This window comes from Acartia tonsa, chromosome 9 (genome assembly GCF_053477335.1).
Source record: "Acartia tonsa isolate MP-2025a chromosome 9, ASM5347733v1, whole genome shotgun sequence".
NCBI classification, from domain to species: domain Eukaryota; kingdom Metazoa; phylum Arthropoda; class Copepoda; order Calanoida; family Acartiidae; genus Acartia; species Acartia tonsa.
Window position 1 is genome coordinate 606,460 of NC_137268.1, and position 25,815 is coordinate 632,274.

Sequence of the window (25,815 nt, forward strand, 5' to 3'; positions counted from 1 at the left end):
GATTAAAGTCTTAACGCCAACTTACCCTTTTTTTGTTGACTATGGCAGTGTCAAAAGTTTCCACCTAAATTTAAATCTACAGAAGGGAAAATTTTGTTTATCATAATTGGGGATGTACAATGACGTATTATCCATATTCATGTCCCTTATAAAAAAATGATAATTTCTATACACTTTTCAAAGATAAAAGTTAATATTTTCATATTGAAAATCTATAATAAAAAAATATAATTTCAGAATAAAAATGATAACCTACAGTTAATTCCTATCAAGTCTTGTTTCCAAAGAAGAACATATAACTCAATTCAAAAGGTAAGTCATCATATATATGTATAAAGTAGTAAAGGTTTTTTGTCTGAAGCTTAAGATTTCAATAACAAATAATTTAGGGAATTTCAGCTGGGTACCGGAATGTTTTTCAGGTATTTTATTGTTAGATTTTAGCCTTGGGATGGTTTTAGGCTATTTTTCAGTCTATTTCCTAATCCTTTTCAGTTCAGAGTCTTCAGATGCTAGGGGCGCAGCACTTAGATTATTTACTAATAACAAAATAATCTTTTTAGTTTTATTGACTCAAGAAAATTAATAAAAGATGACAACATTGAAATTATAAACATATAAATTTAAGTCAATAAATAAAAAAACAGACAAACGGATAATATACATTATTTAGAAGATGTCCATTAAAAGGGCACAAAGTTCTATCATAAATAGCAGACGAGAAAAATGCAATGATCAATTAACAGAATGACTGACGGACGGACAGACAAATTTGAATTATAGAGTAGCTTCACTACTAAAAAAACGTGAAAAATACGTATGAGTGAATCGATGCAGTATGTCTCTAGTAAAAATACAGGGATCTAAAGGGATAAGGTAATGGCCAAAAAAATGATTTACAATCACAATCATGGATAAACAAAATTACCCCTTCTGTTGGTTTCTAATTGTGATTAAATCGTTTGGACACTCATCTTAATAAATCAACCAGTCAAATTTATATAAAGTCCGCAAAAATGTCAAACCAACTAATAAGAAAACATTATTATAAAACTGGAGGACTAGTGTAATAAACAGCCCAATGTCCCCTCCCTCCCTGCAGAAAAATAAGTGTTTATTTTGAATCAAACGCCACTCTTAAGTCAAACTGCATATGATAAATAAACAAATCTCTCTATACAGCGAATGGATATAGGATAAACGTGGATTTATTTACAGATGAAAATTTTTCGACAATTTAACTTGCTCATATGGAACCTTATTTATTGGTCAGGTCGTTCATTCAATATGAAAGTATTGGATGAGGTAAAGGGTTGTCGCTATTTTAGCCAGCTGCGAGTATTACTTTATCAGAGTACAAAAAAATCTGGTGTAACATCCAATTAATAATAATCGATTATAGAGCGCCGACTTTTTTTTAGGAGGGAAAGGACATTGGACTGTTCACTATAAATAAAGTTTTATAAACCTAAAATTTCTAGATATTCAATAAATCTTGATTGGTTGGTTCAAACAAGCAGTGTCAAACTATATAACCAAACTTTGACAGGGATACTTTTGTTTAATATTATTGGGGATGTTTAAAAATTTTTCTGGTATTGTCTTATCCCCTAAGATTCCTGATAAAGATATAATGTTCAGGCTTTTCTAGAATTAATTCCTACGGCCAAAGTATTTTTATCAAGAACAATATTCATATTTAGATAAAAGCAATAGAATATATTTTCATAGATCCAGGGGAGGTTTATAACTATTTTGAGATTTATTAAGAGGAATCGCAACTAGAAAAAGTCCTTCTCCCATTTTTTTACTTCTTTTTTAAAAATGTAAAGCGGAGTGCCTACTCCGTTTCCCTTCCCTCTGACGCCCCTAAAGGCCTTTAGAGGCGTTGTCGCTAGTATGGATAGATATATAAATAGGTTTAGATAGATAGATGTATAATTATTACATTATAGCTAACTGTACTATTTTTGTACTCAAAAATGTATAAATTGATTTATCATTTGACAAGTTTACACTTAACTTTCATTACAAAGTAAAAAATTATGGATAGATGAATAGATAGATAGATAGATAGAATGATAGATTAATAGAGTTAAATATAGATGTATATATTTAGATTGTAGCTAACTATACTATTTTTGTATTCAATAATTTATAAATTGATTTATTATTTGACAAGTTTACACTTTACTATCATAAAAAAGTTAAAATATTGAATAGATGGATAGATAGATAGAAATGTAGATAGGTTTATAGATAGATTAATAGAGTTAAAGATTGTAGTTAACTGTACTATTTTTGTTTTCAAAAATTCATAAATTGATTTATTATTTGACAAGTTTACACTTTGCCTCCATAACAAAGTTAAAATCAATCATAGTGATAGGCTTATAGGGATTTAAAGGGATAAGACAATGGCAGATAAATTGATGTACATCTCTAATGATGATACACAAGACTAACCTTCTGTAGATTATTCTGTAGTTTTATTTGTAATCTATTTTAATAATTTTGCTATTGTGTAAAAGATAAGGTGATGTTTGAATCAGGGATCCAAAGGGACAAGATAATGGCCAATAACTTGATGTACACAACTAATGATGATACACCACCTACATTAAGTGGTTGAAACGTTTTGACACTCAACTAAATAAACCAACCAATCAAAATGCATTAAATCTCCAAAGTAAAGATTTAAAAAAAAATTTTGATTGGTTTTCAATCGAATAAGTATACTCTACTGATCATCTACAAATCATTCTCAAATTTTTATTCATTGGTTCATTAAGTTGAGTGTCCAAAAGTTTCAACCATTCATTGTAATATACAGAAGGGGTAATTTTTGTGTATCATCATTGGGGATGTATATCAATTAATCATCCATTGTCTTATCCCTTGATATTCCTGACTGTCATGTCCTGGACTTCTGAAGCAGAAAATTAATCAAATTATTAAAAATTTTTTTTTTTTTTTTTTTTTTTTTTTTTTTTTTTTTACTATTATTATTTGATTCTTTATTTGTCTTAATTATATACATAAAAAGTTTACATCTGAATTATAAGAGTTATTATAACAATATTGTATGAAGACTAATCCAATATATTCTCTTAAAAAGTGTAACTTAATTGTAAAGCATATGTAAAACAAAGGGAAAGAAAAAATGCCGTTTAACATAAAAAAGTGTACATTTAAATTAAGTCAAAACTAATTCAACACAATCTCTACTCAAAATATATCCCATTTATACAGCAATAAAAAAATAAAGTTCAGTAAGTCTCAGAAAGAAAAATAGTTGTCATTGAGAAGTAAAATAAAATATTTACGATAAAAATAATAGGTCAACACTAATCCTAAATACATTCTGATTAAATTGTGTATAACGAATACACAGCTGAACTTAAAATTGTTAAGGAGGGATAAATAAGTGTGGCCTGTTAAAAAAAACTACAAAATGTTTTAATGGGCAGACCACCAAAAGCTCCACCTCAAGAATATTGTTAAGGTTGTATACTGACCCTCTATTGGATGAGGTAACTTTATCTTGTGGGTCTAAACGTCACCTTATGAAAAACAGGCTTAATTCATATTGTTAAAGTTAAGAATCACAAGAGATTATTATCCTCGGGGTCCTTCTTTTTTTTACATAAAAAAATTATCAATACCCTCCTGTAGATTTTACAGGTGAGATGAAGTTGAGGTGAAATACTTAAGTGTGTCTAAAGATTTGGTGTGTTTGTTGTAGGTGTAAAGTAGAGGATAAATATATTACATACGAGTTTAAATAAACAAACACTTTTTAAAAATGCCCTCATTTGCAGGTAGTTTTCTTTCTATATTATAAAATTTTGATTCATTGGTTCATTAAGTTGAGTGTCCAAAAGTTTTAACCATTAATTGTAATATACAGAAGGGGTAATTTTTGTGTATCATCATTGGGGATGTATATCAATTAATCTTCCATTGTCTTATCCCTGAAAATCTCTGTCATGTCCTGGACTTCTGAAGCAGAAAATCAATCAAATCATTCTCACAGCATATATATAATGTAAACAAACAGTTTTGCAAATACAGACTGACAGCTTCATAGATAGATAGATAGATAGATAGATAGATAGATAGATAGATAGATAGATAGATAGATAGATAGATAGATAGATAGATAGATAGATAGATAGATAGATAGATAGATAGATAGATAGACAGATATATAGATAGATAGATAGATAGATAGATAGATAGATAGATAGATAGATAGATAGATAGATAGACAGATAGACAGATAGACAGATAGACAGATAGACAGATAGACAGATAGACAGATAGACAGATAGAAAGATAGACAGATAGACAGATAGACAGATAGACAGATAGACAGATAGACAGATAGACAGATAGACAGATAGACAGATAGACAGATAGACAGATAGACAGATAGACAGATAGACAGATAGACAGATAGACAGATAGACAGATAGACAGATAGATAGATAGATAGATAGATCTCATTCTAACATCCTTAATTACAGAGCCCATAGAGGCTAAGGGCGCAGCTTCTAGTATCCTAATAAAGTGATAAAATGCATGTTAGATGAAAACTTTCTATAAAAAGTATGAAATGTTTGATATTTTAAGAAAATATTATTATATTGCCTTTAAAAAAATATCTTTATTAGATTTAGAAGATAGGAAAAACAATTTAAGAATGTAAGAGAAATCATAAGGGATCTAAAGGGATAAGACAATGACCGATAAATTAATGCACATCCTCAATGTTGATAGAGAAAATTAGCCCTTTCTGTAGATTACAATATATAATTAGTGATTTATGAACCAACCAATCCAAATTCAAGTCCCCTAAGTATGTAACTATTTCATAAAACTATGGCGTCATGTGTAATATACAGCCCAATGTCCCCTACCTCCCTAGAAATAACAAGCGAAGTAGCGAAGTACATATATGAATTATGGAGGGACAAATGGACAAAGTGAGTTATATGTAGTGCATATGTTAAGGGACCATAGTTAGTAAGAAAGAAAGAGAGAAAATTTAAGATAAATTATAGATAATCGTCTTTTGAAGGATAAACGACAGACCAACGGTCAAAGTGAATTACGTACTGAATAAGTTAAAAAACATTTGGTATCATTATGATTTACAGTTCAATATCACCTACTCACTGGATACTTGTGGACAAAATTGTTCCTGTTTATTTGATCATCATGTTTATATTCCCTTGAAATTTATCAGGGAGGAAGGGGACATTGGACTGTAAATTACACTAGTACCTAAAGTTTAAGTACCATGTTATCTTATTCATTGGCTCAAAAACCTTTATATTTGATTGATTTTTCTATCAATTTATCGTTCATTGTCTTATCCCTTAAGATCCCTTAAAATTCATTCATGTGAATCAAGTCATTTGTTTATTTTTAGACAAGTTTATTTTTGAGAAAAAGATATTTATAAATATTGACTCAAAATCAGATTTAGATTAGATATTTCTTGAGAGTGTTATAGATGGATAGATTGCAAGATAGATAGCTAGATAGATATATAAATAGAGAGATATATAAAGAGAAAGACAGATAGATAAAGAGATAGATATATATAGAGAGAGATATCCTTATACTGAATTAACAGGATGTTTGTCTGTTTGTTTGTCTGTACCAAAGGATCTCGCTAACGGCTGAACCGATCGGGTTCTCCTTAACAGTGTAGATTCTCATATGTCCTGGGAAGGTTTTTAACTATTTTGGGGGAGGGTACCACCACCCTTTCAAGAAAAATCACAAAAAATCGAAATTTTTTTTACGTTCTCGATTTTAGAAAGAGAGTTCAACGCTAACATAAACGTCAAACGCAACATAGACATATTTTAAATACAAAAATACATTTAAAGTGCCACTAGAGGCCTCTTGGGACGTAGCTGCTAGTATAGATATAAAGAGAGATAGATAGAGAGATAGGTTGTTTAAGATATCTATTTAGGGAAGCTTCAGTTATGTTTAAATTTAAGTCTTTAAGTCTAAAGTGGTATGTCATATTAGATATATAAAATCAAGGATAAGACAATATGGATTAATAAACATGATATACCCCTTCTGCAGATTAAAATTATTAATTGAAAGGGTAGAACAATAATGAATTGAACCAACCAATCAAATTACATTAGGGCACCCAAAGTGTTTGTGGTTATAAAACTTTGGGTACCAGTGCAAATTACAGTTGCATATTTTTTTTATGGAAAAAAATGCCTAAAATTAGATATAAAGTACACAAAAGTAAAAAATGAAGACAAAAAAAATGTTTTTAGCTTTTATTTCTAGTTATTCTTATCACATATTATAATAATTTAGTAGAGAAATAATGGATCTAGTCGAGAATAGGAGAAATTCTAATATTTTTTATCTTGTGTATATAGTAGTAAGGTTTTTTTTTCTTAAGCGTATGATTTCTATTTAGCTATTGAACCGATTGATTTCTTCATTTTATTTGTTAAAAAAAATTACTATATAGTTTTCTAGTCTTATTATTTTACTTCCACCAGTTTACCATTTAATATACTAAGAACATAGTTGCTAGGGGCGTAGCTGCTTTTATGTTTTTAAAACTTTGTTTTTCTTGAAAAATTAAATAACATTTGTAAATAACAATAGACAGACAAACAAAGTTTTAAATAATGTTTTCTAATTCGTGGGCTCAGCAACATTGGGGACTTTTATTAAATTTTAATTGTTTGGTTCAATAAGTTGAGTGTCCAAACATTTCAATCACTAATTTTAATCTACAGAATGGGTCATTTTGTGTATCATCAATGGGATGTACATCAATTTATCAGTTATTGTCTTATCCCTTTAGATTCCTGCCTTTTCTCTGTATTTCCGACTTAATCCTAAATGTTTTCAATGAATCATATATTTTTTTCTATTTCCTTTCTTTTATTTGTGATAAATACATTTTTTTAGTGGCAAAGCTACTCTATAACCTACTTTGTCTGTCTGTTCGTCAGTTATTCAGTCCGTTACGCTTTGTTGGAAAATGAGATTTTCTCAACTGCTATTCAAGATAGACGACTAAATCATGAATGTTTTCAATTATTTCCTTTCTTTTATCTGTGATAAATAATTTTTTTAAGCGAAGCTACTTTATATTTTGAGGATGGTTGTTTTTCCTTAACCCTTTACAGTCGGGCCCCTAGCCGCACCTTAATCGGTCGGGGGGGGGGGCGTTCAACGCCCCCCCTTATTATCTCAGTTCCTATTAGAGCTAGAGGGCTAAATTTTTTTGTGCAAGTCCCCTGTTTGATAATGAATTTCCGACCTTTTATAAGTCTAAGTCAATTTTCGCTTCCTTCACCCTTTTATTTAACAACCTTTGTTTTTAGGTCTTTTTTTACTTAAAAATTTCAAACGGCTGTAATTTTCTTATTTTTGAAGCTAGAAGAAAATTTTTTTTCCAGAAAATGTTTATCTTTATGTAAATTTTACATTTGTAATATCAAAATATAAATTTCAGCGGCCGCAGCTGTACTTGGCAGCTGCCAGCCGCCGCAGTCGGCGGTCGGCGGGAAAACGGCGGCGGATCTTCGTGAAATTTTAATACGTTATGTAGACATGTCAGAAAAGCTTAAGTTTAAAATTTGAAGTATCTAAGTCAAAAATTGCGGCCACAGGAACCTTTTAAAGATTTCTGGAGACCTGGAGGATCAGGACCTGCAGGATCATACCTGGAACCTGAAAGTGACTTGAACACCTGTATTTCATATAAGGATGTACTACTAGAGGATTTTTTAGTATTTTGGTATGATAAAATGCTTTGTTTTAGTCAAAAAAATATTTTAGCTCTTTACCTGGATGACCTTGCCAGGTTTGCTGGCATCCTGTGCCCGCCAGGATGGAGATATTCAAAAAATTCCAACTCTCAGTTATGTGTCATACCCATACATAAAAAGTCAAGCAGTTTGGGCTCTTTATCTTTCACACACAGAAAATGAGATAGAAAAAACCGGATGGGGGGGCGTTCAACGCCCCCCCCCCGACCGTTAAGGGTTAATAGCATATTACTACCATTTTTTTTTACAGAGTTCGTACGTTTGTCCGAAACAGATAGCTTTTTCTTTCATTATACATGTTATAATTGTTCTATCAATTTCAAACTTTGCCTTATGATTTTTACAACATGTATTATTTAGACATGTTGTAATTGTCCTTGTCAAACGTTACAAGAAAGTTTGTTTGTCCATTTAAAACAAGCTCAATTCTAACTTCAAAAGTAGGGTGAATGTATTGAGTAAAATAACTTTTTTCATTAATATTTTTTTCTGTGTATAAATGTATGGTTTTATCCTTTTTAATATGTATATTTAGTGCAGAAAGCCCAATGCACCAAAAAATATTTTTTCTCGTATTCATTCGAATCCGGTGGATAGGAACCGGTTCTCATCCATACGAAAAAACTATGTCTAGCATCGTATTATATCCAGCTTTCTACGAATATAGAAATGTACAATCATAAGATTAAAATAAATTTTTTTAGCCGGTGACTTCGCCGATGCGAGAAATAACTATTTATATCTGTTTCTTTTTACCCATAAAAAATCAATAAATGCAAGGGATATTGTCAAAAAGAGAGGGTACAATGGGCTGTTTATTACACTAGTCCCTAAAGTTTTATAATAATGTTTTCTTATTCGCTGGATTAACAACTTTTGGAATTTAGTAAATTTCTATCGGTTGGGTCATTAAGTTCAAACATTTCAACCAAAAATCTTAATTTGCTAAACGGGTAATTTTTGTTTATCATCATGTGGGAATGTACATCAATTTATCGGCCATTGTCTTATCCCGTGAAATCCATGTATATTATAAGGATGAACTCCAAATGGATTTCCTATTCTAGCACTAGTTTCCTAAAGTGTACAGCAGATAACCCAATTATTGCAGACCCTTTTTTCAGCTACTCCGGAAATTTGTGAAAACAAAGCAATTTATACATTATACATTCAAAATTTTAATGTTTAAAATTTTAATTTTTTTTGGAAGTTTGAAGCTTTTTTAGCTAATAGCAAATTTCGAGATAGGACGCGGACGCTAGGTACACTTTCGGAAACTAAATTGGAGTTCATCATTATAAGACAATATTCATTAAACATTAGTAATAATAATCGGCTGGTTTTATCTAATTAGAAAATTAAAAGTGAAAATTTAAAAAAAAAAATTGGTGGGTTTATAGTTTTATTGGGAGAGGGGGGGCGGGTGAATGGTAAAGACATAATGTATGGGTTTGGGGGTGGGGTATTCATCCATTCTGAATTCTTAAACATAAACTCTACTGTAATAATATACTTTCAAAGAACTTTAGAAATCATGTTAAATTGATGTACATACCCAATGATGATTAACAATATTACCACTTAAGATTAAACAATATACTTCCAGATTAAACAGTCCAAACTTTCCATAATGTTTGAGTTGGTATAAAGCACAGCCTTACTATATTAATAAAGGGATCTAAAGGGATAAGACACTGGTCAAAGAATTGATGTACATACCCAATGATGATACACAGAATCACAACTTCTGTAGATTACAATTATTGATTGAAACGTTTGTATAATAAACCAACCAATCACAATTTATTAAAAGTCCTCAAAGTTGTTAAGACAGGAAAAAAGAAAAAGTTATTTTAAAACTTTGGGGACTAGTGTAATAAGCAGCCCATTGTCCCCTCTCTCTCTCTCTCTGGTAAAGCAAAGTCTTACAATATTATTGGATATTCAATATATGAGGAATAGGATATTATGACAGGGAACAAATTGAAGTAATTGAGGTTGCTAACATTGACATTATGTATTGGTCAGTTTGTTCCTACGTTAGGAGTGGAGGGGATATGGTATTGAAGGTGAAATAAGGAATTTTTTTAGCCAGCTACAAGTTTAACTTTATTAGAGTACATGATAATCTGGTGTAAGATCCAAATAATAATAAATCCATCATTATATTTAATACTAACGGCTACGCCCCTTGATGCCTGTATGGGTTCTTAAAAGGCCTTTCACATTAAAAAGTAAAACAAAATGCTAATAGGGGTTGTTATTTTTTCTTTCTACAATTTCTCTTGAGATGTTTGGGTTATCCTCCCCCAAAAAAGCCATAAACCTTCCATGACTCTATTATAAGCTACACTGTAAAGGAAAAGCTTTTTCAGAATGAATTAGAACCGTTTTTAATCCAGCGGATATTAATCAGATTCGAAGCCATAATGGAACATAAAAAATTACCAAAAACAAAAACTTTCAATGTCTAATCTAATAACATCAATTCTTATTTGAGACAATTTGTCGTTCTGGCTAAAAACAATTTATATTTAGCAATAACCCTTTTACTGCTATTGAAACCCTTTACTTAAATAGTCTTAAACCTTCCCTAGAGCTATGAGAAGCTTTAAGGTAAAGGAGAACTTATCGGTCCATACTTAATTAAACAACCAATTAAAGTTGAATAAAAGTCCCCAAAGTTGTTAAGCTAACAAATAAGAAAACTTTATTATAAAACTTTAGGGACTAATGTAATAAACGGCACAATATGCCCTCCCATCCTGAAATAGTCACAATTAGCAAACGGAAAGACAGACGTACGGACATACTGATAAACATCCAGTATTCTAGAGTGGCATTGGTTCAGTAACGGTTAAAGGGAAATCATCACAAAAAATCAGGGAGGAAAGTGACATTGGGCTGTTTATTACACTAGTCCCCAAAGTCTCATTATAACTTTTCTTATTTGTTAGCTATATCAATTTTGGGGACTTTTATTAGATTTTGATCGTTTGGTTTATTGAGTTGAGTGTCTAAACGTTTCAACTACTAATAGTAATCTACAGAAGAAATAAACTTGTGTATTATCATTGGGAATGGACATCAATTTATCAGCCATTGTCTTTATATCCCTGCGTATTATAAAGTGTCATTGGTTCAGTTACGGCTAAATGAAAACTTTCAAAATAAATCAGGGACCTAAAAGGATAAGATTGACCAGTGACTGATAAATGTATAGTACAGATTACAATTAGTGGTTGAAAAGTTTGGACACATAACTTAATCAACCCACCAATCATAATTCAATAAAAGTCAATGAATAAGAAATCATTATTATAAAACTTTGAGGACTAGTGTATATAAACAGGCCAATGGCCCCTCCCTTCCTGACAACAAATGAGATGTTAACAAATGGTGGCAGATAAATTGGGGGGAAAGGAAATTGGAATCATTTATTTTTATATCCATTACACATTTACACAAGTACCTCAACATTCCAGGGATCTAAAGGGATAAGACAATGGCAGATAAATTGATTTGCATCCCAAATAATGTTACACAAAATTATCCTTTTTGTAGATTACTATTAACGGTTAAAACATTTAGATACTCAAGTTGATGAACGTTATAATAAAATTTTGGGGACTAGTGTAATAAACAGCCCATTGATTGCTTTTTTCCTGTCAATTTCAGGAATGGAGTGAGAAGGGGGCATTGGGCTGTAAAATTATACTGGTACCCAAAGTTTAGGAAACACGTAGCCCATTCCCATTCTTAAGAAAAAACTTGTATAAAATCTGATTTGGTTGGGATCATACTAGCAGTGTCCAAACTTTTCAACCAATAATTTTAATCTATAGAATAGATAGTTATGTTTATTATAATTGGGGATGTAGATCAATTTATTATTCATTTTCTGGTCAAATATCTATAGATTATATGTACTTATACATTGAGAAGTTTTAAGGTTTTAAGCCAACAAACTAGAGAACATGTTTATAATTAAACAATTTGATACCATGATAATTTATGATCAATGTGCAACTTTTGTCTTAAACAATGAATCTATAATATAACGAGACAACTACCTGGATCCCCCAATTGAGGGCCTTTTTCGTCGGCCAGCAAATTGCTTTCTACGACTTGGCTGTGTTAATATTACCGATACTATTGGTTGATTTTCAAAGATCTAATTTAAAGGCGGCACTGGGTCCTCGTATCCACAGTTATTTAACCCACTCCCCCTCTATTGTTTTAATTCTTAAACAGTTCATGACAATGAATTTCAGCGGTGTACATATCTTTTGTAGGTTAACAAACCACCTACTAAATAGCCTAAAACCTGAACCACGTAAAAGTGTCGAACTATGACGTCAGAAAAAAATAACAATTAACCAATGAGAAGCCAGTGTTCGCTGTAATTGATCAATGGTAAAATATATAGCGGTCTATCATTGGTTAATTGTTATTTTTTTCTGACGTAATAGTTCGACACTTTTACTGGGTTCCTAAAACCTGCCTAAAAACTAATTTTTCATTTATTTGTAGGAAGGAGATGGTGAACGAAAAGATGAAAAATATAAAAACTTCATTGTCCACACTTTTTTCAAGTTCCAGGTAAGAAATTAAAATTATGCCAATTGTTACAGGAATCGTCAGGGATCTAAAAGGATAAGACAATGGCTGATAAATTGATGTACATTCGCAATGATGATACACGAAATTCCCTTTTCTTTAGATTACTATTAATAGTCGAAACGTTTGGGCACTTAACTTAATGAACCAAACAATCCAAAATAATAAAAAGTCCTAAAAGTTATTAAGCCAACGTATTCGAAACGATTAATACAAAACTTACGGGACTAGTGTAATAAACAGCCCAATGTTCCTCCCTCCCTGATATTTCTGTGTATGTACTTATCCTTATACTAAAGTAACAGGATGTTTGTCTGTGTGTCTGTACCGAAGGATCTTACTAACCGCTGAACCGATCGGGTTCTCCTTAACAGGGTAGCTTCTCATAGGTCCCGTGAAGGTTTATAACCATTTTCTTGGGGGATGGGACACCGCTAAAACTGAAAAATACCCCCCCAAAAAAAAAAAAATTTTTTTAACTAAAATAAAAAATGATGGGGGGGGGGAACCAAAAAAAAATAAGAAATTAGTTATCAAATTTGACTCCCCCTCCTCAAGTGCCCCTAGAGACCTCTAGGGGCGTAGCCGCTAGTATTAAATTAAAGTAGAAATTGTTCAACATCAAAATATGTTTCTTCCTCTACAATTTTTTGGATAATTCCCCCTTATCGTAGTGGGTCCTTAGGTTCATTTTAGACTACTAATACTTATTTTTGGGTAGAATGAGTTACTTCTTCCGAGTGCGCTTTTTCTTGGGAGGGTGGTTGTAGCTAAAAAATGGCCCAAAGCCTTCGCTGAGCCATTACGAGGCTTTACTGAACAGGAGAATCATATTGGTCCACCAAATTAACGAAATCTTGTGATACAGACACACAAACAGAAATACAACAGACATACATCAAGTTACTTTTATATAAGAAAAGGCATTGGATTACTCTTAACAATATTCCAAATGGTTAAAGTTTCCCGTAGTGAAAGTGGAGGGGGGTTATGTGGTCTAATCATTTGTACTAAGGATTTTAACCATAGATGAAGGGGGCAATGGGATGTTTATTACAATTAGTCCCAAAAGTTTTATAATAACGTTTTCTTTTTCGTGATTTGTTGGTTCATAATGTGTGTCGAAACATTTCAACGACAAAATGTAATCTTTAAAAGGGGTAATTTTATGTTTCATCATTAGGGATATACGCCATTTTATTGATTATTGTCCTATCCCTTTAGATCCCTGTATTATAACCTAGAAGTTTTGTAACTTGACTAAAGTTTTTGTTCTTTATTTTTATGTTTATTACAATAACAAGTTCTTAATACTCCATATGACCTGTTTTTAGATAAATAGATAGATAGATAGATAGATAGATAGATAGATAGATAGATAGATAGATATATAGATAGATAGATAGATAGATAGATAGATAGATAGATAGATAGATAGATAGATAGATAGATAGATAGATAGATAGATAGATAGATAGATAGATAGATAGATACATAGATAGATAGATAGATAAATAGACAGATAGATAGATAGATAGATAGATAGATTCTATTCAGGCAATTTCTATGCAAGGCTCGACAGCTTCGCGTCATCTGTGACTAAGCCTCAAACCAAAACTTTTTTGGATACATTAATTTTTTTTAAAAAGGGATTTGCATATTTTGGCCAGGTTTCGATTTCTCGCTGATTTTTGAAATTGTTGATTTCGACGAATAATAAAATGTATACTGGCCTATCATTGGTTATATGTATTGTATGTCGTCATTTTGTATAGGCACTATAATCGACGGCTGTCGAACCCTGTTTATCTGTGTTTAAGTTTTGCCTAAACTTTTTGACCAGACGCATAAGTTAAATAATTGTATTCTGCAGTAATCTTTAATACAGTGGGTTTTTTTTATGAGAACTTTTTTGAAAGCAATTTTACCCCACTTATAGTTATCAGAATTTAAAGATTAATGGCTTATTTTCTTCGTTTTTTAATGCAATTAATAAAACACCAAAAAAATATTTCAGTTTTTATTTTAAAAATATAGTAAAATCTAAAATTCAAAACTTAGGTGTCAACATATAAAAATGGTTTTAGCACATTTTCCTTATGCCTAAATCTTCTACCCTTTGCAAGAAAAAATTGGATTTTCTGTAGTCGACTTTGGAGGGCCAGTACTCCCTCCCTGGTTGAGATATGAACTTCAAACTTTGATATGATCTAGTACATGTCCCTAATAGTATCTGTATACATTTTTAGCTCTATATCTCAACTTTGAAGTGTTTAGCAGCCATTCTTGCAAAATGTTGAATATTTGAGCATAAGAAAAATGCGCTAAAACCATTTTTAGATGTTGACACCTAAGTTTGGAATTTTAGATTTTACTGTACTTTTTAAAAAAAAAACTGAAATATTTTTTTTATTGTTCTATTAATTGCAACGAAGAAAATAAGCCATTAATCATTAAATTCTGATAACTATAAGTGGGGTAAAATTGCTTTCAAAAAAGTTCTCATAAAAAAACACACTGTATTTAGAATATAATCAATTTTGAGCACTCTCACACAAAGTACCTTGTCGAGCATTGAGCACAACAACCTCTCTCCAACTACACATCCTTCCTATTAAATTAATTTAAAGAACGAAAAGTTAATATGGACATGTGCACTTTCTGTAGAAGTTAATAGAAACCATTTGATTTAGTGGCTTAAGATAGATTAATAGCAGGGAGGGAGGGAGGGAGGAGGGGACATTGGACTGTAAATTAATCAAAGTTTTAAAACATAGCCTAAAATATTCTTTGAAAAGCTTGATTGATTGGTTCGATTAGGCAATTTCAAACTATAATTTTAATCTACATATGGGTTAATTTTCTTCATCGTGTCATTGAGATGTGATATCATTTTATCGTCCATTGTCTTATCCCTTTGGATCCGTGGGTTTAAGATGGATTAGTGGATAATTAGTTCCGGACACTCAACATCATGAAAAACTTCAATTAACTTTAATGATAATGGATGTAGGATATAAGTGGATATATGGACAGGGAAATATTGAGGTTGCCAATGAGCTTAATTGTTCATTGGTCAGTTCGTTCATCCAGTAGGATGGGAAGGAATGGGGAAAAGAGGTTGGATGGGGGATTCGTTATTATAGCTAGCTAAGAGTATTACTTTGTTAGAGTACATGTTAATTTGGTGCAACATCCAAGTAATGATATAACGATTTTAATGATGATAGATTTGTTAGAGTTGTCATGGATGAATAGATCAATCTACAATCTCCCCCCTCCCTCATTTATTTAAATTTTTCTTCTAATGATAAAAGTTTAGGGTTTGAAAGTTTAAGCAGTGCAAGTTCGGAGTTATCTAATTTAAATTCAATAAATGAGTCAAAGAATAAGTCTTGAATAAGATCGAATACTTATTCTTTAGATTAGATGGTGAAAATATATGAAAATTGCTGGTTTGTACATACCAATTAGGATTTTAAAAGCCCAAAAAGTTTTTAATTTAACCAATGAGATTAATAAAAGAGAACAATTGAAAACAACAATTTTTAATAAACATTATCTTTAATACAATCAAAAAAAAAAAAAAATTACCCGAAAATATTATGTTTAAAAAAAATACCCAAAAGTTTTTTTTGGCTTTTTAAATGCAATTTTTACTTTAGGAGAAACAGTAATGCTAGCAGCGACAGTGACCAAAAAGAGGATCCAGATGTTCGGCCACCAAAATTCATTTCTATCCTCACCAAAAGGTCATATATGTTTCATAGGTCAGTGCAAATATTACCCTGTTAAAGGTCATATTTGTTTAAAAGGTTATTTTTGTTGTAGAGGTAAATTTTCGTTCAAAGGTTATATTTTTGTCAACGGTTTTTGATTCATAGGTCAGTTCAAATAACTCTCCTTTTAAAGTTCATATTTCTTTCAAAGGTCATATTAGTTTCGAAGGTCATATATGTTTCATAGGTCAGTGCAAATATTATCCTTTAAAGGTCATATTTGTTTAAAAGGTCATTTTTGTTTTATAGGTAAATTTTCGTTCAAAGGTTATATTTTTTTCAAAGGTTTTTTTGATTCATAGGTCAGTTCAAATAATTCTCCTTTTAAAGTTCATATTTCATTCAAAGGTCATATCTGTTTCGAAGGTCATATATGTTTCATAGGTCAGTGCAAATATTGTCCTTTAAAGGTCATATTTGTTTAAAAGGTCATTTTTGTTTTATAGGTAAATTTTCGTTCAAAGGTTATATTTTTTCAAAGGTTTTTTGATTCATAGGTCAGTTCAAATAATTCTCCTTTTAAAGTTCATATTTTTTTCAAATGTCATATCTGTTTCAAAGGTCATATTTCTTTTAAAGAAATGCCTCACTTATTGTACCTTAATGTCCAAGGAATCATTATTACAAAAATGAGTAGTTTGAAATCGATAGGACAATTAAAACATGTCTAAATTAAGAAAAAAATTCCTATAGAAAATCTTCGTTTTAAAAAGGGATGATTAAATATTAATAAATATTAAAGCAAAATATTATGACGATAATTTCTTTTGATTTAGATTATCTATTATCTTTCTATACTCTTAATCAGGCTCTATTGTTAAATTTTTATGAAGGAAAAACTTAATGATTTGTCTATGAACGAAAGATAGTTGAACATCCCCAACTACAATAAACAAAATTACCATATTATGAAGATTAAAATAATTTGTGGAAAAGTTAGAACGCTGATAATTTGTAAAGCCAAATTAATGTTACAAAAAGGTTCCTAAGAGTTAAGACTATAAATCAGAGAATATATTTCAAAATTTTTGGGAAAATTGTTTGTAAAATACTTATAACTTTTCCCAAATCTTACAAATATTTTCAAGAAAAGTTAGAATACTGAAATGTAATAAACAAAGATAATTTTTAAATTTTACTTTTTTGAATGCAGTTTTGCCTTTATGAAGTAAAGGCATCGAATGGCAATTTCATATTCAGTGATTTATTGACAATATTTGTAATTAATTTAAGATTATTTTTTTTAGATGTTTTGAAGAAGGAGATCAAGGCTCCCCGGTAAGTAACATTAGTTATAATTCACTTTGTTTGTCCGTCTGTCAGTCCGTTAGCCAGTACGTCAGTCTTTCCGTCCGTAAGTTCGTTAGTCAGTCTTTTAGTCCGTTAGTCAGTCTGTAACACTATGGGTGAAATGTGATTCAGTTAGCTGCTATAAAAGCTAGACCTCTGATTATTCCATCAACTTTCCTTTTTTATGTTCACTGAGCATTTTCTTGTATTACTTTGCCGAACCTAGTAAAAGTGTCTGACTCTGATTATGACGTAAAAAAAATTAGCCAATAAGAGGCCACTATAAATTTACCATGGTCAATTACAGTGTATACTGGCCTCTCATTGGCTAATTTTTGTATACGTCATAATCAGTCAGACACTATTACTAGGTTCCACTTTGCTGTTTGTCCTTCCAGGAATTTTGGTGCTTTGCCACTTAAAGATGTTGTCATTCTTTTTTAAAATTTTATTTAAAAACTACAGGTACTTTTTCTCCTATTAAACCCTTAAAATAAATCGAAAATGTAAAGGTAATTGTTGTTGTTTTCTGAGCATAATCCAAACTACCCCTATTATATGTGTTATTTTAATATCCGCGGAAATCTGTCTATGATACGATGCGAAAAATTAATCTTCTAAATCATTTTTATTTAAAGACATAAAATATGAATTTGAAAAACAAATCTATATTCAAAAATAGAGCCGTCCAAGCTTTTTTTTCTAGGGGGAATATTAAGAGTTTCAAATGTTTGTAGGGGGGTTATGATAGTGGACAAAATAATGTTATTTCTCCCGGTATTATGCCGTCATGCGTCAGGTTGGTAGGGTGACGTAAATTTTAGATCTCAGTTTTCGCTATTTGATTTACTATTTTTCTCTATAAGATAAATTTGATTTTTTTTCGATAAAGTTGAGATCGTTATTTTAGCCAGCTCAAAGTATGACTTTATCAGAGTACATAAAAATCTGGTGCAACATCGAAGTAATTATATATCAATTTAGGTGACATATGAACGAAGGTTTTCAGTTCCTAATGGCGAAGACGAAGTTTCAGATCAGGTCATTATCTATCTATCTTCTTTTTATCTATCTATCTATCTCCTTTTGTATCTATCTATCTATTGTTTTGTTTTGTTAGGCAATTGGAGAAAATCTTTCTTATCTTCTAATTTTAATATAATAGAGAGAAAAACAAGGATGATAACATCCATAAGTAGCAAAGGACTAAAAAAACATGGATAGTAATACTGACAAAGGGATTTGAAGAGTATATTTTTTGACTGAAAAGTATTTTATCTCTTTTAATAATTATATTATGTGTTATGCCAGACACCAAGAAAACTACGTACTAGATACTAATAGCACTATTAGGAATCTTCACCAACAAATCGGTCGTGTATCCTAAATAACACCCGAGGAAATAAATTTCTCGTATTCATTCGAATCCGATGGACAGGAACCGGTTCTCATCAATACGAAAAAACTATGTCTAGCATCGTATTATAAACTGCTTTCTACGAATATAGAAATGTACAATCGGAAAGCGGTTTATAATACGATGAAAGAAATAACTATTCCAGTATGACTTCGAAACCTATTAATATTATTTGAACTGAAACTGGATCTCAGCCATACTTTGAAGTTCACCTCGAGGTGGTTTAACCTTATATTTTTTTTTATTTTCGCCTATAGCGTTATGGACTAACTGACGGACGGAGTGACAAAATGAATTTAAGAGTATCTTCACTAAATTTTTTTTATAATGTTTCTATTTTTTCATAATGTCTTATATTAATCTTTTTTTATGTATATTTTGTAAAATCAATTTTGTACAGACTTATTTAAATCTATTTTTATTACATTTTGTTTATAATTCAACATCATAATTTTTTTTTCATTTTGATCTTATTCATTTTTGTTAAAGAAGACTCAAAAATTTTGGTGCTTTCATTCAAAGTGCCTACCGAGCACTGAAACCATTCCCCCATATTTTAAAACATATTTTTTTTCTCCATGCAGTGCCAAATTTAACAAAGACTAAATTACCTAATAAAAAGTAGCCCCCGTTTATTTTTTATATATGAAAGAAAGGGAAGGGGTTTTAATGCTCGACTAGACACTTTGAGATAAACCGCCAAAACACTAAAAAAATTAAATAAGAATATTTTTGTGTAAAGTTGGAACAGGATGAACTTGATTATGAAATCGAGGAGCAGGTATAATCATTTATACAGGGATAGGACAATGGATGATTAATAAATCTTCTCCCCATTTTGTAGAGTATAGATGTACAACCCAGACAACTATCTGGATCCAGTGGTTGGGACTTTTGTAGTCTGCTAGCAAATTTCGTTCTGCTCATGTGTAGCGACATTGCTATTTCCGACTCTATTTGCTGATATTCAAAGACCCAGTTGTCGGCACAGGGTCCCCAACCCGTGAACATATAGTTATTTCACCCCTTTCCCCTCTATTATTTAACTTTAATGTTCTGCTCCTAGAGGGACAATGAAAGTTTATTATATCATTAATTGTTTCCTCCCTCCATAAAGCACCCCAAACATCCTAAGACCATAATAACTTAAAGTAGTAATGTACATAGAAATAATCTTACTTCCAATTAACCTATTCTAACAAATTTGTGAGAAAATTGGGATTTTGATTATTATATCATCAATTGTCTCCTCCCCCTCTATAAAGCACAACAAATATCAACAAATATAGAAATAGAAATAATCTTACACCCAATTAACCGATCCTAACAAATTTGTGAGAAAATTGGGATGTAGATTATTATATCATCAATTGTCCCCTCCCTTTCATATGCACTACAAACAAATATCCTGAGACCATTATAACTTAAAATAGTAATGTACATAGAAATAATCCTACATCCAATTTATCTGTTCAAATATACAGTGTGTTTTTTTATGAGAACTTTTTTGAAAGCAATTTTACCCCACTTATAGTTATCAGAATTTAATGATTAATGGCTTATTTTCTTCGTTTTTTAATGCAATTAATAGAACACTAAAAAAATATTTTAGTTTTTATTTAAAAAGTACAGTAAAATCTAAAATTCAAAACTTAGGTGTCAACATCTAAATATGGTTTTAGCGCATTTTTCTTATGCCTAAATCTTTTACCTTTTGCAAGAAAAAAATTGGATTTTCTGTAGTCAACTTTGGGGGGCCAGTACTCCCTCCCTGGTTGAGATATGACCTTCAAACTTTGATATGTTCTAGTACATGTCCCAAATAGTATCTGTATACATTTCTAGCTCTATATCTCAACTTTAAAGTGTTTAGCAGCTATTCTTGCAAAAGGTTGAATATTTGAGCATAAGAAAAATGCGCTAAAACCATTTTTAAATGTTGACACCTAAGTTTTGAATTTTAGATTTTACTGTACTTTTTAAATAAAACTGAAATATTTTTTTGCTGTTCTATTAATTGCATTAAAAAACGAAGAAAATAAGCCATTGATCATTAAATTCTGATAACTATAAGTGGGGTAAAATTGCTTTCAAAAGAGTTCTCATAAAAAAAACACACTGTATTTGTGAGAAAATTGGATGTGGATTAAAATATCTTCCATTGTCCTACTCCCTACCTGGGTATAAATGTAAAAACTACCTTAATAAGGACCTTAAAAAATTATATTTTGTACATAGAAATAATTTTACTACCCAAATTTTGCCATTATACATATATTGTTCTTTTATTGTCCTCTCCCTTCCTGGATATAAATGTATAAAATGCAAATACAAAGAACATTATAACCTAAAATATATTTTGTACATATAATTAATCTTCCTAAATTCTTATGTGGAAATTATGCCCTCTTGTATTTAGGATATGATTAGTCATTATATACCAACGAATAAATAACTGTACCCTAGAAATATATTTACAGATATATGTAATCCTGAATTGATAATTTCAAATTATGGGACAAATCTTACCTATTAAGTTATTAACCAATAGTTTTTAATTTTTTAAAGGTTTAACGGTTATTGAATTTAAAAAGGTATACAAAATCTAATAAACAATTGTTACCAAAAGAAAAGAAATTTATAATGATCAAGCCATCATTTAACTAATTATTTGTAATTTTAAATTAACAAATCTAAATGTTTCCTAAACCTTTCATTAAATTTGAGTATTTTGCATCTTTGAACAATCAACAATAATCCTAAATAAATTTAAATATTGTTCACAAATTGCAAATATTGTATTCAAAAATATTAGTTGCTTCAACAATAGATAATTTTATCATATATTTTAAATAAATCTATAGTTTAGTTCATGATTTCTCTCCTGAAAACTATCTATTTAATGCTGTGCATGTGTGTACCTACATCATTCAAAATGTTTCAATTTATGTTCTTTTTAAAACCCAATTACCCCGGCCCCAATCATCTTTAAATCTCCCTTCAATAAGTTACAAATGAAAGATATTAGTAATTAAGTTTTAGAGAAAGGTGAATATTGTTTTGTTTATGGTCCCCTTTGAATGTTTATCATTAAAAAAGGACATTCTATAATATTTTTTTTTATAATCTATTATAATTTCTAACTGAAAGGAAAACTCACCTGCAAATACTAGTTTATTTATAATCCTTACTTTTTCTATAAAAAAACTAATGTATATAGATTCTAAAATGTTATTTATGAAACATAATATTTTGTAATACAATTCATTGCACTATAAATAACTTTTTGCTGAAGTCTCAAAAAAGAAACTTTAACAGAATATAAAAAGAATTTATGAAAATAAGTTAGAGTATATATTAGACAATGTTCAAAGTGAAGTTAGACATTTCTTTATCTTTTCTATTCAAAAGAAATGCTCTTATGAATTGTAAAACATAGAAATTTAAGACATTAAACTAAAATTTACATCTTTTTAAGAAATATGAAATATAATTATATTTTTGCTGAATTTTGAAAAAATTAAGCATTATAAAATCCATTCTTAAGAAGGTTAAAAAAGGTTAGGTTATTAAAGATATAGCAAGTTTCTTCTAAATTTAGTATTTTTATTATTGTTTGCTCGTAAAAGAACTAGCCTAAAATAGTTTGTTTGATTTTAAATACTGATAAAAACAAATATAAACTACAAATTAGTTTGTTAAATACACATTTGATACTTGCAATTGAATTTTAAATGTATAAAAAGGTACAGCAACTATATATTTAGATCTGTAACTACATTTTTTAAATATATTTTATATAATGGACTTTACTAATAGTAAAATATATTTTGATATTATACTGTAAGGTAATACAATATACAGTGTTATAAATCTGCAAGGGGCTAAAGTAATCCAAAATTCCCCTCCCCACCTAAAGTATAAAGGAGTTAATCAATGATTGAAACCTAAATTGACATAAATTTTCCCTTGTCATGATATCTGCATATAATTTATAAAACATTAGTGTTTTTATATCTAATATTACGCTTCTTGTTTTTATACCTAATATTATGCTTCTTATAACTGAATTGTCCTTGTTTCAGTATGTTGCAACTCATTTGAAAGTTTAACTTTAATGCATAACTAAGAATGTACTTTCCATATTGAAAAAATCTCATTTATGCATTCATCTTTATGCAGAAATTGCAAAATAATAATTGTATATATGGTGTAAGTTTTACCTCATTTTTATTAATTTATACCAACATTAAAGTTTATACATTTAACAAAAAATACAACCTTAAATAAATTTTAAACAGTTTTTGCTTTTAAATTTTGGGATTAGATTTTTTATTTAATCAATCTTAATTTTTTTGTGTTTTCAAACCAAATCCAAAAAAAAATTATTGTGAATTTTTCTGATTGTTTTTAGATTTCAGAATTTAATAGAAACAAAATTTATGATTTAAGAATGTTTAAACATATTTCTTTATTTTCCCCTTATATACACTTATGAAATATACAATTTATTATATATAACATAATTCCTTCTTAGTACATCTATTAACATTTTTTGCACTATTATTACATAGCTCCTAAAAATTCCTCTTTTTTTACCTGAAGTGTAATGTCAATAAATAAATAATAATGTTTTTTTTCCTGAATGAAGAAGCTGAGTAGAGTACACTGTTTGTGTACTTTGTCCCAGGGAGAGAGAGGGGACAATTGGCTGTTTATTACACTAGTCCCCAAAGTTTTATAATAATGTTTCCTTATTTGTTGGCTTAAAAACTTTAGGGACTTTGGTGAATTTTAATTGGTTAATTAAGGTCAGTGTTTTTATTTTATATTCTAACCACAGATTTTAATCTACAGAAAGGGTAATTTTGTGAATCATTATTGGAGATACACATCAATTTATTGGCCATTGTCTTATCCCTCTAGATCCTGACTTTGTCCATATTTGTTTTTCTAGTTAATAAAGTCCATTTATTTTCCTTTTTTACTCTTGTAATCTTGTTTCTTTTCACTGAAGAGGTAACAGAGATCTTAAAGGATAAGACAATCGCTGATGAATTGTTGTACATCCCCAATGTTAATACACAAAATCACCTGTAGAAAACAATTAGTTGTTACTTAATTAACAAACCAATCAAAATTCATTGAAAGTCCCCAAAGTTATTGAGCCAATGAATAAGAAAAACGTTATTATATAACATTGTGGATAAGTGCAATAAACAGCCCAATATCCCCTCCCTCCCTGGGTATATCAAATTTATTTGGGTCATGATGATACAGGTATATCATTAGCTGAGTAATTTTAACAAAACATTTCATCAACAAAATAAACCTTTCAGGCAAAATGTTGCAATATTATTACATGTCTAAAGCTTTACTCAACCCTTTTTAAAAGTTTTTTTAAAAATAATTTTGCTTTAAAATCTTTCTAATTCTAATTTTTGCAACTGGTTTAAATAAATTTACTTGCACTCACTTGGAAAGAAAAGTTTGAAAAAGTTTTGAAAGTTTATGTAAATTTTATTCAAGTAGCACCTTGCAGACATCAAAATTTAGTTTAAAAGATTAATCATTCAAACACACAGTGTATTCAACAAATTATTCTAGATATTAGAAATTATTACAGGGAAAAAAGTTAGGTTACTAACATCCACAAGGAGGGGAGTGAATTGGGTAAATGCGGTGGATGGGTGGTATTGTTATTTTGGCCAACTGTGAGTTTCACTTTATTAGAGATCATGAAAATCTGGTTTAAGATCACAGGTATAATATATACATTGTTTTTATTCAAAAATTTAATTCAAAATATTTTTTTTCTAAAATAAATGTGAAACTATTAAAATATTTACTGAAGTACAGTAATTTGTTTTGGAACATTCTGAATGTTTACTTTCTACATATATGCAAAAAAGAGTAGTTTAAATATAATTTTTTCTTGAATGTTGGAAATTTATAAATAAAATGTGAATATATCAGTCATACTATTATTCATTGGAATGTTGGAATAAATTGCCAGGAGTCATACACAGGGATAAGAAAATGGCTGATAAATTCATGTACATTCCCAATGATGATGCACAAATTACCCCTTCTGTATATTCAAAGTGGTTGAAACGTTTAAACACTAAACTTAAAAACTAACCAATCAGAAACATTATTATAAAACTTTGGGTACTAGTGTAATAAACAGCCTATTGTCCCTTTCTTTCTGGGTCATTCATAGTTAATAATCTGTGATTAGTGACAAGTTTGGTAAAGTTTTCATACTTCTAAACATGTGCCAATGATAAGTGGTGGCACATTGTGTACAATAGAGGGAGAGATTGAGCATTCATTGACAAGCTGTTTCCTGATGTTCAAGTATACTTAATTCTCTCAACTTGCTAAACTGATTTTTATTTATCACAGCACACACATCTGATTCTAGATTAGACATGTGATCATCTGATTCATAAAAATACTTCAAACTCAAAACAATCTTTTTTTTATATTTTTATTCATAATGTTATTTATACAAATATACAAACCAAAATAAACTTTTGAATTGTACTGTAATTATTGAAAAAGTTTTTTTTACACCATAAGTTTTTCAATAACAGATTATAATATGTGAATAGAGGTCAAATGGCATAAAAATTATTCATATTTTTTAAGTTGTGGTGGAAAAGAAACAATAAAATAACACAAAAAATATACCCAATCTACTGAAAGTATACAGGATAAGTTTCAACCTTTTTTACTTTTGCTGGGTAACACATATGTTTTATAAAACTTTTTTGATGTTTGCCCAATCTATAAATACATTCTAACATGGATGACAACATCCATAAAAGCAAAGCTCTGATACGGTATGACAGACAAACATTAACTCTTG

General features: G+C 29.9%; 1 protein-coding gene across 5 annotated transcripts in view; it reads left to right on the top strand.

The window, feature by feature from the left end:
- Positions 1-235: 235 nt before the first annotated feature.
- LOC145327982 (uncharacterized) overlaps positions 236-25,815 on the top strand; it is a 41,016-nt gene continuing 15,436 nt past the window's right edge. For 2 of the 5 annotated variants that reach the window (XM_080171505.1, XM_080171508.1), the window contains exons 1-6: positions 236-312; positions 12,369-12,437; positions 16,121-16,207; positions 17,482-17,512; positions 18,509-18,565; positions 19,684-19,722. In XM_080171505.1, the coding sequence (XP_080027631.1) occupies positions 12,376-12,437; positions 16,121-16,207; positions 17,482-17,512; positions 18,509-18,565; positions 19,684-19,722 (276 nt within the window). In that variant the 5' untranslated portion in view covers positions 236-312; positions 12,369-12,375. Of the gene's footprint in view, positions 313-12,368; positions 12,438-16,120; positions 16,226-17,481; positions 17,513-18,508; positions 18,566-19,683; positions 19,723-25,815 lie in introns of all 5 variants that reach the window. The other 3 variants (XM_080171504.1, XM_080171506.1, XM_080171507.1) reach the window with 3 other exon arrangements.